The sequence below is a fragment of the Coptis chinensis genome, chromosome 1 (genome assembly GCF_015680905.1).
Source record: "Coptis chinensis isolate HL-2020 chromosome 1, ASM1568090v1, whole genome shotgun sequence".
In the NCBI taxonomy this organism is placed as follows: domain Eukaryota; kingdom Viridiplantae; phylum Streptophyta; class Magnoliopsida; order Ranunculales; family Ranunculaceae; genus Coptis; species Coptis chinensis.
The window spans coordinates 53,794,752-53,816,643 of NC_141456.1; the positions used below are offsets into that span (position 1 = coordinate 53,794,752).

A 21,892-nucleotide genomic window follows, 5' to 3' on the forward strand; every position below is an offset into this window, starting at 1 on the left:
TTGTGGAAGCTTTTCATTCAATTTGAGGGAAGGTTTCCTCTTTCTGTTCGTGAGAATGAGAGTTCGAGAAGGAAACTAGAGCTTCGATTCGGTGGTCCGGTAAGCTGATTTGGTGAGTGCGGCCTTTAATTGCACATGGGCTGATGGAATAATTCTTGGACCTTAACTCAATTTAGGCCCATATTCCCACCAGCAGATCCTCGCCTTGTGACTTTGAGCTCATGACCATTTTGCTCAATTCAAATACTTAAGGGCCTAACCAAAGGTAAATAATAACCCAGTAGTACACTAATACTATTTCGAGCACCTCTACTGAACTGCACAACCAATCTTTCGCCAACCAAACTAGGAACTCACGTATCTTATCAGTTTCGACACGTTTGGTCGAGTTAACTCCAATTTCTGCAAAATCACTAAAAACGTACTAACTAAATCAAACAAATAAAGTAAATGGACTAACTGATATAAAATTGGCCATAAATAATGTAACATTTACATGCTTATCAGTGGGCCATGGATAAGTTGGACTGCTGCCAATGGCAAGCGGGAAGAGTAGATTCATTTTGGCTACGACGGATTACTTCACCAAGTGGGTAGAAGCGGTGCCATTGTAGCAAATAAAGGATAAGCAAGTGATTAAGTTCTTGTGGGAAAATATCATATACAGATTTGGATTGCATCACTCTATCATCACAGACAACGGAATGCAGTTCATAGGAGCCAAAGTGCAAGCTTTCTTGCAAGCATAGAAGGTGAAGCAAGGTTTCTCCGCCCCCTACAACCTGGAGGGAAATGGACAGGCGGAGTCATCCAACAAAACCATAATGAATAATCTAAAGAGAAAGTTGGAAGATAAGAAAGGGGCACGGGCCGACGAGCTAAACCATGTTCTCTGGGTGTACCGTACTACTCGACATACCTCCACCTGGGAGACCCCATTCTCGCTAGCTTACAGGGTAGAGACAGTTATTTTATCAAAAATGGTAGCCTCCACAACTAGAACTGAGGTTGTGGAGGTGGGTTTGAACTGGGGCATATTGTCAAGAGATTTGAACTTGGCGGAGGAGAGAAAAGACACCGCACATATCAGATTAGAGGAGTACCACAGGGGTTTACAGAGACAATATAACAAAAGGGTAAGGCCGTGGAAATTTCAAATTGGAGATGCCGTGCTCCGCAGAGTAACACCTAGCACCAGGAAAGAGAAGGATGGAAAGTTGGGTCCCAACTGGGGAATACCATCTATCGTGGTGGATATAGGAGGGTCTGGCACTTACAAGCTGCGAACAGTGGGAGGCAAACTGATAGACAAACCATGGAATGTGAGATTGTTGAAAAAGTTTACTTGGGGGCAAACTAAGTTGCCCCTCGACGGGCTTCACTGCCGAGTAGAGACAACGGGGATGATCCCTATGTGGACATGAGGTCCGAATCAAATTTGGGGGCAAACTGAGTAGCCCCTCGACGGGCTTCAGTGTCGAGTAGAGACAGGGGGGGAGGGAATGAGCCCTTCGCGGACATAAGGTCCAAATCAAACTTGGGGGCACACTGAGTTGCCCTTCGACAGGTTTCACTGTCGAGTAGAGACAGTGGGGGGGTTGAGTCCTACGCGGACATGAGGTCCGAATCAAACTTGGGGCAAACTGAGTTGCCCCTCGACGGGCTTCACTGCCTAGTAGAGACGGGGCAGACATGAGGTTTGAATCAAACATGGGGGCAAACTGGGTTGCCCCTCAACAGGCTTCACTATCTAGTAGAGATAGTGGGGGGTGTAAGCCCTCTGCGGACATGAGGTCTAAATCAAACTTGGGAGAAAATTGAATTGCACCCCCCAAACGGGTTTCCCACTCGTCAAAGAGGGAGGAAATATAGAAAAATATTCCCAAAATTTAGAGATTGGGGCAACCTCATACCGTGAGAATATCAAAGAGAGAAGTATCTATGGTACAAAAACAAGTAGCGTGGGATGAGTGTCCATACAGATTCAATATAGAGCAAACAACATAAGTAGGAGGAGCAGGTAGAAAATCCTAATTTACATCTTAGGGTCCATTTGAATCCAATACAAACAAATGGAAAGAGTGCATAGTACATCTTGAGCACAGAGTAAGGGGAGACAGAAAGGGTACATAAGAAGCTAAATAGTTCCTTTTAAACTCAAACATTTTCGGTAGCCACACATAGAGAATGAGAAAGTTAAAGATAAACTTTGTTAAACAAGAGGGACGGAGAAAAACCAATAAGGAAATACTCCAAGGTTCAAATTTCAAGTTTCAAGCCCAAGCTCAATGGGCAAAACAAAAATACATTAGTCCTGCGCTATAGGTTCAGCGGTAACTTTCTCGGGCACCGCGGTAGAACCCAACAGTGTAGCCTCAATGGTTTGGTCAGCGGGAGATGGGTAAGCGGTAGTGGAGATTGTGGCATCATAAGTTCCAAGGGTGGAAGATGAAGGTTTTTTAGGGAGGAGACGACCCTCTTTAGCTAGACGAGCATGTTCTTCTTTTACCTTTTTCGTCACCCGTTTGTCAGCTTGAATCTTGAAACGTAGCTATAGCTGTTCCATGTCTTTTTTGTGTCATTGCTGAAGTGCGGCAATGTTACCTTCATGTTGATGGGCAAGAGCTTCAGTGCTGTCCTTATGTTGAAGAAAGAGAGTTTCCCGCTGCTTGCTTAAACGTTTGTTGACACTGTCCATGCAAGTACCTTGGACAACATAGCGGCCTCCAATTCTGCCTGTAAACAAGCACAAGTGGTTGCAACCCACCAGAGCCGCCACCCTCTTTCTCCAGTGCCTCAACAATGTTTAGGGAGGAGAATAGTCCGTGAATTATATAAGACACGTCTAGGCTCACCTAGAAAGAAAAAAGAGAATGAGATAAAAGAGGATATAATGAAAAAGGTCACGGTGCAAGAGACAAGTACCTTCTCCCAGTTAGTGTACAGAGAGGTCTGATGTTGTTCGAATGACCCTCAGCATAAGAGAGGTCCCTGGGGAAATGAGAGCCGTAGAACAAGGCACAGGCCACAGCAGGGTTCTCTATAGCAGAATCCGTGATGGTGACATGGCGACTACGGACCTTGAAGGTCGGGTGAAAGATCTCCAAAGTAGGGGGCCCTTTGTTGGGGTGGCTACCTCTTTGCCAGGACGCTGAGCCTGGAAAGTATGGGAGACAGTAGGAGTGGGCTCCGTGGACACTGAGGACTGGCTCCGCTTGTTCGGAGGCTCACCAGGAGAAGTATTGACAGGGGAAGAGATGCCCACCACAGAAGTGATAGTCGTGGATTGGAAAATTTCCATTACGTCATTATCAGAATCACTGTCAAACAATTTTATCTTGGAAATGTCCATGGCAGGGGGAGCAGAATCGGCTTATTGGGTTTCTGGAGAAATATACTGATCTTCCCAAGTGGAGATGGATCTGAATGAGGGGGGCACGGCTCTGCTGGAGTGAGAGTGAAAATCAGCTTCGGCTTTGCGAGCTATGGCCTTCAAAGCTTGGACACGAGCCTGGGATTTAGAAGTTTTGTGGGTAAAGCTACGGCTGGTGTGCTTCCCAGATGGGCCCTTCGGTGGTTGAGGTCTTCTGGGGAGAGGAGGAGAAGACCGATGCTTCCTTTCCTTGGGAGGGGGGGTGGTAAAATGGTGCAGAATACTTCCCGAGGGTGTGAACGGCGGGGTCAGACAGCAGCGAAGTCTCATTTCTAGAGTCAATATCGAGGACTTTCGTTTGAGCTGGTCCCAAGTTGCGGAGTTGTTGGAAGATGGACGAAGTGATCCCTGCGTAGATGCACGACTTAGAGTTAGGCCTCCAACCTGTGCAAATGGAGAACAAAGGTTAGTTGGTGACATATATCCCGCACATGAAAGGAAATAGGAAGAGACACTCACCACGGGTCAGAAAAGCTAGGTGAGTAAGAGTCACATTGCGTAGGATGTCTGCAGACAGGAATTTCTCAGACACGTACAAGGGATAGTGATGCTAAGCCTTATCCGAGGTGGTAATGCGAAGGGTGAAGGACTATTTCCCGAGACGGACACAGAAAGAATGGTATCCTAAGCTGATATCCTTAGTACTCTTTTTTATATAATAATGAGAGATCATATCAAGGAGTGTGATCTTAGGTGCCTGGGATTTGTTATAGTGATTTGCAACATACATAATCCTCCAAAAGTTGCCAATTCCTTGGCAGGGGGGAATGTGGAAATGATTGCAAACTTCGACGTTTAGAAGTGACAATGGGAACCGCATGCTGGCAATGATTTGATCAACCATGGTTATTGATAGGGTTATATACTAAAAGCATTACTTTTGTATTCAACGATCTAATTCTTTATTTTTTGAATGAGAATCATATGGGCAAATATTATGCATATTATATATGTTATTAGTTATATGCATGTGTCTAATACTTTATGTTGTAGATGATATGGTGTGGACACACAAAAGATCTTATCATCATATCAGTACCTTATAAAGTATAAGTAATCGTTCACAACCTATATGGATTTGGACAAACCATTAGTACAGTTGCAGTATAATCTGGTATTAGTCTATCTTGACTATATGATTACACTAGTACACTTTGTGTGTATTGAACAGGACCAAGTGAGGTTGTTTCTCCTTATACTGACTATTGATAAGAGCCCAAAACTGTAGTTTTAACCCCTTAACAATAATACTTTTAGACCAATTATGTGAGTAATAAATAAGAGTTAATGCTAATTACGTGCTTTTATGTATTTCAGGCATTGAAGTCAATTGCGTGCAGAAATGTGCCACTTTGGCGATATAAAGGAGCAAGGGTTGGTTGCTAAGAAGTTCTGTGATTAAAGGCCAAAATTCAAGGAGAAAAAGCCTTTGTAAAGCTTGGTCAGAAGCTGAAAAGTCAGAGTCAAAGCGGGCAGAAACAACACACAAAAGTCGACAAAACTTCCGAACACTGTATATTTGGACTCAAGCTTCGGAATTGGGCTTACCTTATGTCAAAACAACCGACTCGGAAAGAGCTTTCCAATGGTCCAAACCTTGACCCAATCAGAAAACAAAAAATGGACAAAAAGCCTATTGAAGTCAAAGCTAGCTGAAAAGGGCCCTATAGACTGAAGAAATTGGGATTTAGGCTCGATTTTCCGGCCCAAAAAATAGACCCTCAGCCCATGCACGAAAATGTGGATCTGGTCTCCTCCATTTACAAACATAAGACTTAGCTCTGAAGTATCAATTAGGTTAGGATAGAAAGTAGTCATTAAAGCTTAGTTCTAGATCTAGTTTTTCAATTAATTAATTAGTTGTTATTCTTGTTTTAATTTCAGTATTGAATGATTGTTATTTAGTTGTTAGATCAATACGATATTTAGTTCTTGATAATCTAGTTTCGTTTCCATTAATTATTAGCTTCAATTCTTAGATTTACTTATTTGTCATTATTAGTTTAAATCAATTATTGCATGAGTAGTTTCCATTTGAGTTTAAATAAGCAAAGTTTCAATTTTTTTATGATGACTTGTTTAATTGCATATGGAAATGATAGCATGATGATTCTAGGCTAAACCTCCATTAAAGGGGGGTTGAAGAAGCCTTGATGAAGCTTGATTTATGTTAGCATAGAGTAGTCGTAATTTCCATTCCATTATAGAAACGATTAGTTCACCATGAGAATGAGTTTGATTATTCACATGCTAGATGTTAGTTGGTAGAGATTACCATGAATAACTACGGATTAGGAAGAACCAATTGTTCTGCGAAAGCAGTTCAATTTGGATTACGACGATTCGTCGTTAGTAAATTAAGCCGAGTTAAGGTGGAATCAACCCCCCCCCCCCTAATTCCTTATCATATATTCAACCCGTAGCATTTTGTAGTTGAATCCCATTATCTTGTTAGTATAAATTGCATCGTAGTATAATTCGTAAAACTCTCATTGACTTTGGTAGGATTGATAGTCGTAGAAAACTTTGAATGCTAAAGAACTAGGAGTGAAATGAATCTTCTATTCCAACTCTACTTCAATAGTATCGAGAGTAGAAATCTTTGATAAGAACTGTTATGTAAACTAGTTATAGTTTTACTTACATTTTGACTTCATTGTTTATTCGTTAGTAGAGTTATATTCAATTTTATCGTGTTATCAAATGACGCCGCTGCCATCTTAGTTCCTTTTAGTATTATTTTCTTTAGAATTGTTAGTTTTCCAAAGTCCCATAACCCACCCACCCTTGTTTGATTCTCACTATGGTTGTCCATTTCAGCACTAAAAATTTTCCTTGCAGAATTACACAAAGCGCAACCCGCGCCCTGGGCAAGTTAAATTGGAGCGCCACCCGCGCCCAAACGCCTAGAACTCCACTTTTTGGCTGAGCGCGACCCACGCCCTACCAAGGAAAAACACGAGCGCCCCCCGCGCTGAAGCGCCTGGACCTTGAGTTTTTCCCTGAGCGCGACCCACGCCCTACCAATGCTAAATTGAAGCGCGACTTGCACCCAAACGCCTGGAACTCCAGCTTGACCTGAGCGCGACCTGTGCCCTACTTAGGCCTTTTCTGAGTGCGACCTGCGCCCTCTGCTGAAACTGCCCAATTTCCACAGGTTTGTTTAAAACTTCTATTTCTTTCAAGGTTTCCAGTGTTCTAACTTGTTATACACATTGAGCACACATAAACAAGACGCTATTCATAAGAGAAGCAAGGAGGCATTCAGGTACTCTTTTCTTCCACACCTCGCATCTCCTATTAGAGGTTCATACTAGCATATCAGGATTGTTTGGAGTGTTGTTGTGTTTCATTAAGATTGGCTTAGCCTTGCATGAGATTAAAGTCAGGCCGAAGAAAAACGCCTAACGTAATCAACCAACAACGTCAACAAACACGCCTTTCTAGTATACCACTCACTACACCTCTAGCTAATACACCACACACACCACCTGAAATAATGGCTGAAGAAAGAGAGTCTCCTCTCTCTGACTTTTACAAAGCCTTGGACGATAGCCCTAAATCTTGCATCGTTCTATCAGACCCAGTGGGGGATTTTCGAATCCCCCCAAATATATTTAATTTGTTACCCATTTTTCATGGGTTAGACCATGAAAAGCCTTATCAGCACATATGTAGGATTGACCAAGTCCTTACTACATTCTATCATCCTACGGTTGGTGCTAAACAAATTAAACTGAGGGTATTTCCTTTCACTTTAACCGATAAGGCGGCGTCTTGGTTAAGCGCCTTAAGCCGCCTAATTGATGGACTTCGTGGGCTAAACTTGTTCAACTATTTATGGAACAATTTTACCCACCACTGAAGACCGATGAAATGCTTTCCAAGATTCATTTCTTTCGACAGAATCCTCATGAATCATTTTTAGAGGCTTGGAATCGTTTCACCGATCTTCTTATAGAGTGTCCACACCATAACCTCGCGAAAGACACGTTAGTTTGTACCTTCTTTAAAAGACTTCTACACCACCATAAAGAAGTCCTTGACATAATGAATGGGGATAGTTTCCTAAGTAAAGGAGCCTCAGAGGCGTATAAGTTTTTAGAAGATCAAACTAAGTGTAATAATAACTGGGGGGGAGTAGTAACGATATCTCCTGTTCTGCTAGTTCTTCTATAACAGTTAAGGTCGCCGGTATGTTTGAGATGAAACCCGATCCGAAACTTAAAATTTTAATAGAATCTCTAACTAAAAAGGTAGAGGCTATTTCTGTTCAACAAACGCCTATCCCCGTCATGAATGTCAACTCTAATCCATGTAATTTCTGTTTGAATCGAGCATCCGAGCTCCTATTGTCCCTAAGCCTATGAACAACAACAATCACAACAAGATAATGTTTATTCCATTAATAGCGAACCTAACGCAGCTTGGCGACAAAACCCCAACTTCGGTTGGCAAAATAATCAACAAGTAACACCTCCAGGGTTTAATAATCAAAATGTTAGGCAAGCAAACAATTATAACCAAGCTCCACCACGACAAGGACAAGGTCAGGGTAATTATAATAATTATAACAATAATAATTATAATGCTAATAGAGGTATCGTTCCGGTAAATAATAACTATCAAAATCCACCCGTTAATAATCAACGTGACATAGTTCCTGTCACACAACCTATAGCTAACACTCTTCCACAACCGGATCAGTTTCGATACCTTTATGCAATCTAAACAATAGATTTTACAAGCCATCCAACTTTCCTTACAGCAGTTAGCTCAAGAGAAAGTACAACCCAAAGGTGTGTTCCAGGACAAGTGATACCTAATCCTAAAACATCAAACATAGCCTTTGAGGTAAACGGTAATACTAGTATCGAAAATGCAAACTTAGGTGAGCTGAATGCCATCACCACTTTCCGTTCAGGGAGAGTGGTTGATAACAACGTAACTATGCCTATAGTTACCCCACAAGTAGTCCCTACATCGGATAGTGAACTAGAAACCGACATAACTGATGAGCCTACCCCTATAGAGGTACCAGTTAAACCACAACCTAAGAAACAGAAAGCAAAGGTTAGAAACCCAGTTGATCCATACGCTAAATATAGAGAGAAACCACCATTTCCCTATAAATTAGCTATGTTAAACAGGGATACAAACTTTGACGAGATTAGGAAAGTTTTTAAAAATCTAACGATAAACCTACCCTTTCTCGAAGCACTTAAAAAATTACCTCACCATGCTAAGTTTCTCAAAGAGTTGTGCACTAAAAGGCATAAGACTAATATTCCTAAAGACGCCTTTCTAACTGAACAGTTTCCAACTTTATCAGAACATAATGGAATCGTTAAGTATAAGGACCTTGGTCGTCTTACTGTACAATGCACCTTAGGAGATTCCCACACGACGACCGCTTTACTAGACCTAGGGGCGAGTGTTAACTTACTCCCGTATTATCTATACAAACAAATAGGTCTACAAGAGATGCAACCTACTAAAATGACGGTTCAATTAGCGGATCGATCTATTAAGTACCCTAAGGGTGTGGTTGAAAACGTGCTTGTTAAAGTTCAGGATTTCTACTATCCTGCGGATTTTGTTATCCTCGATACAGAAGTCGCTAACGACTCTGTTCCGATCATTTTAGGGAGCCCTTTCTTGGCAACTACCAATGCGCTAATAAACTGCCGCGATGGTTCGATATTCTTGTCTTTTGGCCATCTTTCCGTTGAGATAAATGTTTTTAAAATGATGAAACAGTTGCCAGATTCGTCTATAGATGGAGAGGTTAGCATGATCGAGAGCTTAGCTCAAGATTATTTTAATAACATGTTTCCAGAAAACCAAATGCATAAATTCCTGTCTTTTAGAAGTTCAGATTTCGCCGATGACTCCTACTTAGAGGAAGTTAACACCATCTTCGAGTCTACACCTATCGTAGACCCTTTTGTTGCTCCATCTACAGAGTTTGAAGACCTGCTGCCTAAGCAAGTATTCATTACTCAAGATGAGGACCCTCCAGAAGCATTTATTGATATTCCTTCCACCCCGGTGCTTAAACTTCTTCCTCCTGAGTTAAAGTATATTTAACTTGATCTGGATGGTAGTCATCTGGTAATATTATCTTCTCTGTTATCTAAGGAGGAAGAGACACGTTTGATCAGGGTGATTAGGGAACATCGTTCTGCGATTGGTTGGTCCCTAGCTGACATTAAGGGAATTGACCTAATGTATGCACTCATCATTATCCATTTGGAGGATAGCGCCAAAGACTTCGTGAACCTCAAGATCGCTTGAACCCTGCCATGAAAGAGGTGGTCAGGGAAGAGGTCTTACGGTTACTCGATGCGGGTATCATATACCCAATCTCTAATAGCGAATGGGTAAGTCCCATTCATGTAGTTCCTAAGAAATCAGGGAATACCATGGTACGTAATACCAAGGGTTAATATGTTGCCACACATGGTCCTATGAAATGGAGGATCTGTATTGATTATAGACGTTTAAATGCCATGACACGAAAGGATCATTTTCTTTTACCCTTTATAGATCAGATGCTTGAACATCTAGCTGGTCATGCTTTTTATTGTTTTTTGGATGGCTAGCTACTCTGGCTATTTCCAAATTATTATTGATATTGATGACAAAAAAAAACTACCTTCACATGTCCTTTTGGAACATATGCCTATAAACGAATGCCTTTTGGCCTTTGAAATGCTCCTGGTCCCTCCAGCGGTGTATGCTTAATATATTTAATGACATGGTAGAGCATTTCATGGAAGTATTCATGGATGATTTTTCTATCTATGGAGACTCTTTCACTGAATGCCTGTCTAACCTATCTAAAGTTTTGACACGGTGTGAAGAGAAGAGTCTGGTTTTAAATTGGGAAAAATGTCATTTCATGGTAAAAAAAAAAGGCATAGTACTAGGTCACATAGTATCTAGTGATGGCATCGAAGTAGATAAGGCCAAACTAGATAAGATAGCGACTCTACCTATACCACGGACTGTCCGTGATATTAGAGCCTCTCTAGGCCATGCAGGTTTTTATAGGCGCTTTATCAAAGATTTTTCGAAAATAGATAAGTTGTTAACTAATCTACTTTTAAAGGATGCCATCTTTGATTTTAATTTTAACTGTAAACAGGTTTTTGAAACTTTAAAAGCCGCCTTAACTTCTGCACCCATTATACAGCCTCCCGATTGGTCTAAACCTTTCGAACTCATGTGTGATGCTAGTGATTATATAGTTGGTGTTGTCTTGGGACAGAAACTAGGTAATAAGTCCACTGTTATTTATTATGCAATTAAAACTCTAAACGATGCTCAAAAGAATTATACAACTACTGAAAAAGAATTCTTAGCTGTCGTTTATGCTTTAAATAAGTTTCGTCCTTATTTGGTTGGTTCTAAGACTCTAGTTTACACGAACCATGCAGCCCTTAGGTACCTTCTCGCAAAGAAGGATGCTAAGCAGAGATTAATCTGATGAATTCTTCTCCTGCAAGAATTCACATTAGAAATAACGGACAAACGAGGGATCAAAAACGTAGTTTCCCACCACTTACAAACGACGATGATAGTGATTCTGAGTCCATACCGGACTCTTTTCCTGATGAGCATCTGTATGCTATTTTTTCTGCACCATGGTATGCTGACATTGTGAATTATTTAGCGTCTGATGTTATTCCTTATGATTGGTCAGGAAATGAACGTAAGAAGTTCTTGGCCAGAGTTAAGCTATACTACTGGGATGAGCCCTACCTTTTCAAGTATTGTGTGGATCATATTATTCGTTGTTGTATTCCCCAATAGGAATATAATGAGGTTCTCTCATTCTGCCATGACAAAGAGTGTGGTGGCTATTTTAGTGGTATGAAAACAGCTGCTAAAATTATTCAGTGTGGGTTTTGTTAGCCTACTCTCTTTAAAGATGCCCAAGTGCATTGCAAGACATGCATTTGTTGCCAACAACTTGGGCGAATCACAAAGCGTAATATGATGCCATTAAATCTAATCATGGTGGTAGAAATTTTTGATGTATGGGGCATTGATTTCATGGGTCCCTTTCAAGTTTCCCATGGTTTCATTTATATTCTAGTTGCCGTGGACTACGTGTCTAAATGGATAGAGGCCATGGCTTGTTGTAACAATGACCATTAGATAGTTGTGTTTTTTGTTAAAGAGTATATTTTTTGTCGATTTGGCATTCCCAAAGCCATCATTAGTGATGGTGGAACACATTTTTGCAACAGAGTTGTTGCATCTCTCGTGAAAAAGTATGGAGTTACACATAAAGTAGCAACTCCATATCATCCACAAACTAGCGGACAAGTAGAAGTTTCTAATAGGGAAATCAAAAAGATATTAGAAACAACTGTAAATCCTAATAGGAAAGACTGGTCAAAGCGTCTATCTGATGCCTTATGGGCATATAGGACTACTTTCAAAACTCCTATAGGTATCTCTCCCTTTAGACTTGTATTTGGGAAACCTTGTCATTTGCCCGTTGAATTGGAGCACCGCGCTATGTGGGCTATAAAAAGTCTTAACTTCAATTTTGATGAGGCGGGTGTCAAGCGCAAGTTGCAATTGAGTGAGCTTGAAGAAATCCGTAGCGATTCTTATGATCTTGCAAAGGATTATAAAGCTAACATGAAATGCGTTCATGATAAGCAAATCTTGCACAAAGAGTTTGTGGTAGGTCAAAAGGTTTTACTTTACAACTCTTGTCTACATATTTTTCCAAGGAAATTAAAAACCCGTTGGTCTGGTCCTTTTCTGGTTACTGAAGTCACCCCTCACGGGGCAATCACCTTGGTAAATCCCAAGAACAACAGTACCTTTCAAGAAAATGACCAACGGTTGAAACATTTTCACGAGCTTTTGTCCCCTGATGTAGAGAAAGTCCTTTTACAGGACCCTATCTATGCGGATTGACCTTTTCTTTGGTGTACTTCCTTTCATTTCCATATATTGGTAAGTTCACCATTCAGGTAACCGGGCCCTCCCTATGGAGTGTGTGGTTGTAAGTATCGGATCCTAAGTCCATGTTAAACATAATTCACGTTTTCCACTCTTGCATGTTTTCTCGAATTTTGAGTCATGTTCCTCTATGGTGTGAATTATGCAATTATTGTTTCCTTGTTTTTCTTATATTAAATATTTTTCATAAAAAAATAAAAAATTGTTAAAATCACAAACATAGTAATTTAGGAAGTCTCGGGAATCTGACTTCAAAAGACCCACTTTTCAAACAAATTTTCTAAACTCTGTGTCTAAAATTTGTTTGGCGGTGGGGTGTTCGTTTCCGTCCTGGATTGTTCAACTTTCTAGTTGTGTTGTTTAGGCCATTTAATTGTATTTCAATTTGGGTTGACATTATCTATGAAATTAAAGTTCATTCGTTCGCATAACTTACGTCATGCACGTACTTCGAGACATTTTTCATCTTCTTATATGTCATCCACGATCGGAATAGAGTGTTTTATGGTTCATTGAATTGGAAATTCTCTTCTGATCATTTCCATATCTCATTCGCAAAAATCAGATCGGTAGCAAAGCGGAAATTTTAGTTTGAAGTTGCGCTAAAAATTGTTTTTTTTTTTATCGAACTGGGCTTGGGCCCAAGAACGCATCGCGTTCTTCTTCTTCATCTTCCCACTTCCGCCATTAACAACTTCAAACCCTAACATAAAAAAAATAAAAATAAAAAGAAACCTCAATACACCCACGCCCACAATACAATTCTAACTTCAAATCTTCTCCAAAACATTCCTCCACCAATCCCAACAATTTCCACCACCGAAAACCACCCAAAACTCAAAGAATTTGGAACTGCCGCGCCACCACCGTTCCACCACCATTGTTTTGTTAGTGAGGGAGTCTCAAACTCCATCCCCACATTCCATTTAAACCCCCAAATCATTCTAAAATATCAAAGGCTCAAAGACGTCGGATTTTGCCGGAGCATGTGTTTACTGCAAAACACTTCGCACTGTTTTATGGTGACGAGATGGTTAGGAGAGATTGGAGTGGCTTGTGGTACTCGACAGATGATTTTTACCATGAAAATTTGGTCCGACAGTTTTATAGGACGAGGGAGTTGGATGGAAATAGAATTTTTGTAAAGGTGGTTGGGAGGAGGATAGAAGTCTATACTGTGTTGTTGGCTGAGATTTTAGGCATTCTGCCTGGACGCCATCTCGATGCCACATTACAGGATTCCCAATTTACTGGGGTCGAGCCTTTGATGAACGCGACTGTTTCGGAAGGGAACTACAATGCGAGCTTGCATTGTGTTCGCTTGTCGTCTCTTTGAACCAACCATGGCTATAGCTCAGTGGATTGGTAGGAATGTCATAGGGAAGGAGAAAGTCAGTGACATCGGTCTGAACTGCCTTCACGTTCTATGGATACTCAGGAGCAGAAGTACGAGTTCTGTATTTTGGAGTTTTTGAGTAACATGATTAGGGGAGTGGGGAAGAGTATTGCACCTCTCCCTGTTTTGATAACGAAGATCATGATAACCTTGAGAGCGACTCCGACGGTGATAGGATTTGCCTGAAAGAGCACCGAAATCTTCATATTTATACGGAGTGTATCCAAAGAGTTTGGAGGTTGCCTGAAGAGAGGGTAGTTGAAGAGGATGATTCGGAGGATGAGGAGGACACTACATGTTTTGATGCCGATGCCTTGGAGCGGTGTAGGTCGGATGCAGAACGCATGAGTGTGATTCATCGTGGCATGCATTCTCTCAATACTATTTGCAAAGACCTCCGGACTCGGCAGGCTACCATGAATCATAACTTAGAGACTCGTGCCCAGCACGAGGATGAGCGGTTGTAACAGACGAGGGCCGAGATGGAAGCTCAGCACAAGTTCCGAGACAATATGCTTGAACATTTTCCACCCCAAGGGGATTCTTCTTCTGAGGTGCAGTCTGTGAGGCATGAGCATCGTCGCAGCAGGACGGATGGCTCTGGTCCATCCGGAGCTCAGGAGCCATCTCTTTCCCATGTGCCTTCCGCTACCAGCGGTGAGTAGTTTAGGAATATTATGAGTTGATGTTATTTTGTATTTGCTTTTTATTAGTTCGGATGTTAATTTTTGAATTCCGTAGTTAAATTTGAATTCAGTAGTTAATGACATTTGAATTTCAATTTTTAATATAATGTGGTTCTTTTCAAATTGTGCGTTGTTTTTATTATTAATCCCACCTTCCCGAATTGTTTGGGGGTGGTATTATTTACTATAGTATGATTTGTTATATGCTCCTCCACTTTAGAAGTTGTTTTGGAGTGATGGTTGAGAATATTGCTGATATGGGCATACCTATGATTAGATATTGTAGTAGGATGAAATCTAAAAGAATTTAGAAGTTTCTATTCTAAATTCAATCTGTAAGATATTAGATTTGTTTTAGAATCAAGAATATGGGTTGTTTCCGTTTTCGATTTTGGAAGTTTTTGTTTTCGGCAATTGCCTTAAAGCTTTTTGGCAACTTCCCGATGCATTTTGAAAACCTAAAACCTATATAAACTTTTTTCATTCTACACTCACAACCCACACTACACCTCACATTCATCTCTCACCTTTCACTCACAACTTTTCCTTCTTTTTCCTTCTCACTTCCGCATTTCAGCAGCTCGGAGCGCGCCTGCGCCCCAGTGGAGCGCCACTTGCGCCCTAGGCACTATCAGTCAGAATTTCATCAGAGCACGACCCGCGCCCTACCAAGCCTACACCTGAGCACGACCTGCGCCCAAAACACTGGAATTCCAATTTTCATCAGAGCACGCCTCGCGCCCATCCCAAGCAAAAAGTGAGCGCGCCTTGTGCTCAAGTACCTGGAACTCGAAATTTACCAAGGCGTACCCCGCGCCCTACCCAGGCATAGGTCGAGCGCACCCCGCACCCTGACCCGTGGGCACGAAAAATTCCAATTTTTTGTGGGTTGTTCCAGGATCGTTTGCAGCTATTCCAGCGAGTAGATTGGTGATGAAATCCCCTCATATCATACCATAACAGTCTTTTGAAGACTTGTTCCAAAGTGACACCTATGTTGCGTGGTTTTACGAAGTGATCATTTTAGCAGGCTGGGAGCCACTATTGGTAAGTCCTGATGAACTTTATTCTCCCGCACTTACATCTTATTTTTATGATAATTGTAAGTTCTTTGATAGGCACTTGTTCTCCATCACCATCGGGGATCCAGAACCGATGGAAATTTCCAGGTTCTTGATAGCCTTTGTGCTTGGACTTGCTATGCCCGCCGAAATACAGACTCATGGGACTATTTGGTAGATAATATGTACATGTATAACTATGATGATTTGCATGAGCATTATGGGGCAGGAATCTTTAGGATAGAAGACCAAGGGGATTATAACATCGCCCTTGGTAGCCTGTCTATGAACGTGGGCACTGTTATGTTTTGGATCATGCTAAACATTAGATGGGAATGGCGTTATTCTTCTGTGAATGATGAAACTTGTGATATTTTCCTTGCTTTAGCTAGGGGGCGTACACTCTATGATATTCCTTAGACCCTAATGTCTAGTTTAGCTAGAGCCCATAGCAAGAGGCATAAGTACCTTCTTATGCATGTTTTAATTTGCCGTATAATGTTATGTTTCTTCCCTATTTTTCGTCCCCATTTCACGAATTGGGTTGGGGTCGACATTGTGAGACCCACTAATTGTATTATTCGATAGTTCCGTGCAATGACTTGGCAAGGGTGGAGGATACAACCTCATCAGGTTACACCTTACACCCTATCCGACCAAGTGGCGCTTGACAGGTTAGCTATAGTAGACGATAAGTGGCGTGAAGCCTGGCAAATTACCATGGCGTGGCAGGATGCGAAGGAACCTAATTTCTTTATTAAGGATGAGGAGGATGACATTTAAACGCAGGAGTTAAGGTTAGTTTTTATTTCAGTTAGTGTTTGCTTAAGTCCCAAGCAATTTGATTCTTGTTAACCCCATAACGGGTGGAACTCATATCGAGTTGCGTCAGTTTTTCTTTTCTATATTAGTATGTTTTTACCTTGTTTTGCAGATGTTCTAGAATTTCACGCGTTTCTATGGTATTTCTCTACCCTATTTATTTAAATACTTTGAAGACAAAGCTTGCTTCTTGTTTTTGGGGAGGGGCGCGATAGAAAACACGATGTAATTAAGGCATCTGTTAGGATATAGATATGTATAATATGCACTTGTTTTCTAGTTAAAAATTCAAAAAATTTAAAAATATTAATAAAAAGTTTATGCTGTACACTTAGGAATATTGGTATTGTTTTCCTTCTCTAGGCCCTTGATAATCTACAAATCTCACGTAGCTTTTGCATTAGAATAGTTTTTAAAAACTTAGGCTAATATGTAGGTAATAATCCTTGCATCTATCTATAAATATGTTACATGAGTATCTATGATTGTTGGCAGTAAGTTTTTGAAATCTAGGCTAGAGTACTTATTCTACAAATCTTGTGAGAATATAGCCTAAAGTCATATATGAGTGAAACATTTGAGAAATGACACAAGGGAGAAGTAAAATCCGGATAGAAAAATCACACGTCCACTTGCTTGATCACTATACCATATCCTAAGCGAGAATTTAGGCCCTCTTTGGATCGATATAGCTAGAAGTTCAAACCTATGAATTATTTTCCACTAGTCGCCCCTCTGAGCCTTTCTTTAGCCTTTCATAAACCGCAAATCCTTTACCCTATTACAAAACAAAACAAAATAAAAAATCAACCTACCAATTCTTTGAATAAGTCTGAGAATAGAGATGAAGAATAGAAAAGGGAAGAACCTTTGAAATCAAGCATTTGTTAGTCGCTTCAGATGAGAAAAGTAAGTTTTCATCCAAATAAAATAAAATAAAAGAAAATAAAGAGTTAAAACTCCAAAAATAGAATCAAGTAGTCAAAAGCCAAAGAAAAAGAAAAAAATATGGCTAAGGATGGAAACAAAGTGTAGAAGCAAAAGTAAAGAACAAGGGTTTCTCTAGTTGCATAATATGAAGCCTATATTATCTCAGACTTGTCCTTTTTAAATATCCATTTACTTCCTTCTTAAACCATTTCCTAATCCCCGCAACACCTAATAAAGACCTCTAGGTCAATTAGGAATAGGTTAGTGTGATAGTAAGTGGTAGATGTGCTTGATCGACTCCGACTTCCTTGTGTGTCATTGAGTTTGTAAGGTAAAGTGTGCCCACCGCACTGCTTGGAATAATAAACTTGAGTGGAAAAATTAGAGTGGTTTTGTCTTGACATTTATGTGAGGACCTACTTAAGGATATTTATTCGAAGTTTTAGAAACGGACCTGCTAGTTCATCTCATAGTATTACTCATTGTATATATGTTTACTCGTAGATGATTGATTATTATGCATATATTAGCTTAGGTTTCGACTTTGTTATTCTGTATTCATTGCTAGTGAGATGTATAGATGATTGAGACATAGATAAGGAAACAATAGTTTTATTTCTGAGTCGTTGTAGTATAGATGAAGTTTGTGAGTACCTTCACTGGAAAACTCTCACGAGGCTATAATTCATCCACTAGGGAATTCCTAGTGGTTTAAGGCCTTGTTGCATATGGTCAATGCAATCGCACTCGGCAAAGCGAGATTAGTTACAACTCCATTTTTGGTCACTTATGCTAATTTCTCATATTTGCTTGAGGACAAGCAAAATGCTGTTTGGGGGTGGTTTGATAAGAGCCCAAAACTGTAGTTTTAACCCCTTAACAATAATACTTTTAGACCAATTATGCGAGTAATAAATAAGAGTTAATGCTAATTACGTGCTTTTATGTATTTCAGGCATTGAAGTCAATTATGTGCAGAAATATGCCACTTTGGCAATATAAAGGAGCAAAGGTTGGTTGCTAATAAGTTCTGTGATTAAAGGCCAAGATTCAAGGAGAAAAAGCCTTTGTAAAGCCCGGTCAGAAGCTGAAAAGTCAGAGTCAACGTGGGCAGAAACAACACACAAAAGTCAGCAGAACTTCCGATGACTGTATCTTTAGACTCAAGCCTCGGAATTGGGCATACCTTATGTCAAAACGACCAGCTCAGAAAGAGCTTTCCAATGGTCCAAACTTTGACCCAATTAGAGGAGCAAAAGTGGATGAAAAGCATGTTGAACTCAAAGCCAGCTAAAAAGGGCCCTGTGGACTGAAGAAATTGGGCTTTAGGCTCGATTTTCCGGCCCAAAACATGGACCCTCAGCCCATGCACGAAAATGTGGATCTGGTCTCCTCCATTTACACACACAAGACTTAGCTCTGAAGTATCAATTAGGTTAGGATAGAAAGTTGCTATTAAAGCTTAGTTCTAGATCTAGTTTTTCAATTAATTAATTAGTTGTTATTCTTGTTTTAATTTAAGTATTAAATGATTGTTATTTAGTTGTTAGATCAATAAAATATTTTGTTCTTGATAATCTAGTTTCGTTTCCATTATTTATTAGCTTCAATTCTTAGATTTACTTATTTGTCATTATCAGTTTAAATCAATTATTGCATGAGTAGTTTCTATTTGAGTTTAAATAAGCAAAGTTTCAATCTTTTTATGATGACTTGTTTAATTGCATATGGAAATGGTAGCATGATGATTCTAGGCTAAACCTCCATTAGAGGGGGGTTGAAGAAGCCTTGATGAAGCTTGATTTGTATTAGCGTAGAGTAGTTGTAATTTCCATTCCATTCTAGAAATGATTAGTTCACCATGAGAATGGATTTGATCACTCACATGCTAGATGTTAGTTAGTAGAAATTACCATGAACAACTAGGGACTAGGAAGAACCAATTGTTCTGCAAAAGCAGTTCAATTCGGATTACGACGATTCGTCGTTAGTAAATTAAGTCGAGTTGAGGTAGAATCAACCCCCCCACCCCCTAATTCCTTATCATAGATTCAACCCGTAGCATTCTGTAGTTGAATCCCATTATCTTGTTAGTATAAATTGCATCGTAGTATAATTCGTAAAACTCTCATTGACTTTGGTAGGATTGATAGTCGTAGAAAACTTTGAATGCTAAAGAACTAGGAGTGGAACGAATCTTCTATTCCAACTCTACTTCAATAGTATCAAGAGTAGAAATCTTTGATAAGAACTGTTACGTAAAATAGTTATAGTTTTACTTACGTTTTGACTTCATCGTTTATTCGTAAGTAGAGTTATATTCAATTTTATCGTGTTATCAACTATATAAGAGAACAAACACCTCTATTATTATGGATGCTTGTCCTCTTAATCCGGATAAAATAACAGGCACTTATGTGCATTGTACATTGCTTTAAATCATCAATGAGTGAGATTCATTTGTAAATCAACAAACTCGATGAATTGGGTAATGACATTGTATGTAAGGTGTGTTGTTGATTATAGAAGGAATCCGTGACTCGCAGGAAGTGGGGTTGATGATGCCCCCTTGAGGAGCTAAAAAAGATTGTCATGTAAACCCTGCAGGTGGATTTATTCCGACATGACAATGAGGTTGAGTGGTACTACTCAAGGACATAAGAAGTTGATTAATATAGTTGTCAGTAACTTGACTTAATCAATGGACATTCGATATCTTAAACACGGTGAGATCAACGAGCATATAATATGGAGCCCATAAACACTGACACGTAATTTGGGATTAGGGCGGTAGTGCAACAATGGCCTTTAATGGAATAAGCCATTTGTTGACGGACTTGGGCCGTGTGTTCTGAGCGAACATGGGAAGCCCAAGCCCGTCAGGAGGCCCAACCCTAATTTCTCCTCATGGTCCCTGTTGTAGCCTATAAATAGAATACTCTTTCTCTTGGCCTAATTCACTATTCATCTAGATCAGAAAAAGAGGCAAGGAAAGATAGATCCAAAATTGGATCTAGCTTTGTGAGAAAGAAGGGGATTGGAAGATCGTTGCCCACACAACATCCAATCTATTCTAAAGGAATACAACAGAAGATCAAGGGGTTGATTGTTGATTCGGATTCATAAAGCTTGGATTCTCAGAGTTATCTAAACCGGATTCAAAGGTATGTTTTCTATCCAAAATCGTGAGAACCATTGATTCCGCTGCGCGTGGTTCTCGTGGTTGGTAGAAATATTCGTTCTAAAAATAACGGTTCCTACAGTTATGAGATACCTCGGTCGATGGGGAACCAGATGAGGGAAGAAAGTTACTTCTGGGACGTGCTCTAAGAGTACGTCATCAGGAATTTCATAGGTAGCCTTAGTCGCGTCTAAATTAGGTCTATGGTATCAGGGTGGTGGTGGCGGAAGGGCGGAGGGCGTCCCTGAGGTGGAGGGTGGCGCAATATGGTCCTCCTGAGGAGGGGACGAGACCATGTTAGACTGCGAGGAGGATGAATCCCCGGACTGAGATTCAGACATTAGATGAACAGAGAAGAAGAAGAAGAGCAGATTCAAAGATATAGAAAACTTCAAGTACAATGAAAGCAAAAAGGGAAGATAGAGAGAACCAACCTTGATCAACGCGCCGATAGAGCAAAAGTGTGTTCGAGTAGTCACCCTGAAGAAGGAGCAAAGAGAGACTGAAACGGAGAATGTCGCTGGTGAAGGGGGAGTTATACTAGATTCAAGGAAAGATGAGCGAAAATGGTATATGAAAATGAGAAAGAAAGTTGGCTTGAAACGAATGGAAGAAAGAAGGGGAATCAAGTGGGACTTGAAGCCAAAGAGGGGTATAGTGGTAAAAGCCTTGGGATGGAAATCGAGGAGCCGCTAGGGGGACCATGGGAAGCACAACACGTGGAAGCGCAAGAAATGAGGAGTCACTGACTAGAGCACGCATGAGGACCATGTGGGATGATAGATACACTGTGGTGACATAAGCTGAAGAAGAGACATTGGGCAAGGTGAATAAAGGGTCTTCTCGGCCCTCGAACAAAGGAATGTTCGCGGACTCGAGAGGGGGCATTTGTAGTGTCACAATCTGGGGAAGCCTCGGATCTATGGCAGATTGGCTTGGGTGCAAGATAAGAAAGGGAACAGTGGAGTATGGAATCAAGGCCACGGATACCTAGGCCGCAGTACGGGATAGATACGTGGAAGATAATAGACCATAAGATGGGAAGATAGGTGGATGGCTGAGAGAGAAAAGATGGGGGAATAAGAAGAAAGAGGAGGTAGAGAAAAAGAGGGAGACCTAGCCGCAGTACGGGATAGACACATGGAAGATAGGAGACCGTAAGATGGGAAGATAGGTGGACTGCTGAGAGAGAAAGGAAGGGGTATAAGAAGAAAGAGGAGGTAGAGAGAAAGAGAGAGACCTAGAGAGAGAAAAAAAAGGAAGAGAGAGAAAATGAGTAAAAAGAATAAAAGGGATACTACATTGAACTTCCATTGTTAGTCTTTCGATCTGGTAGACTGGCCTAGAATACATAATAGAAGAATCAGCTAAGATAATTCACGAACAAATTTCTCA

At 40.5% G+C, this 21,892-nt stretch overlaps 1 protein-coding gene across 1 annotated transcript; it reads left to right on the forward strand.

Annotated features, from left to right (window-relative positions):
• Nucleotides 1–824: 824 nt before the first annotated feature.
• LOC147524548 (uncharacterized) lies at nucleotides 825–1,424 on the forward strand. The gene has a single exon (XM_086575318.1). The coding sequence runs from the start codon at nucleotides 825–827 to the stop codon at nucleotides 1,422–1,424; it is 600 nt and encodes a 199-aa protein (XP_086431444.1).
• The last annotated feature ends 20,468 nt before the right edge of the window (nucleotides 1,425–21,892 follow it).

Coding starts and splice junctions, on each gene's coding strand:
- LOC147524548 (XM_086575318.1), top strand. CDS start 825: ATGAATAATCTAAAGAGAAAGTTGGAAGATAAGAAAGGGGCACGGGCC.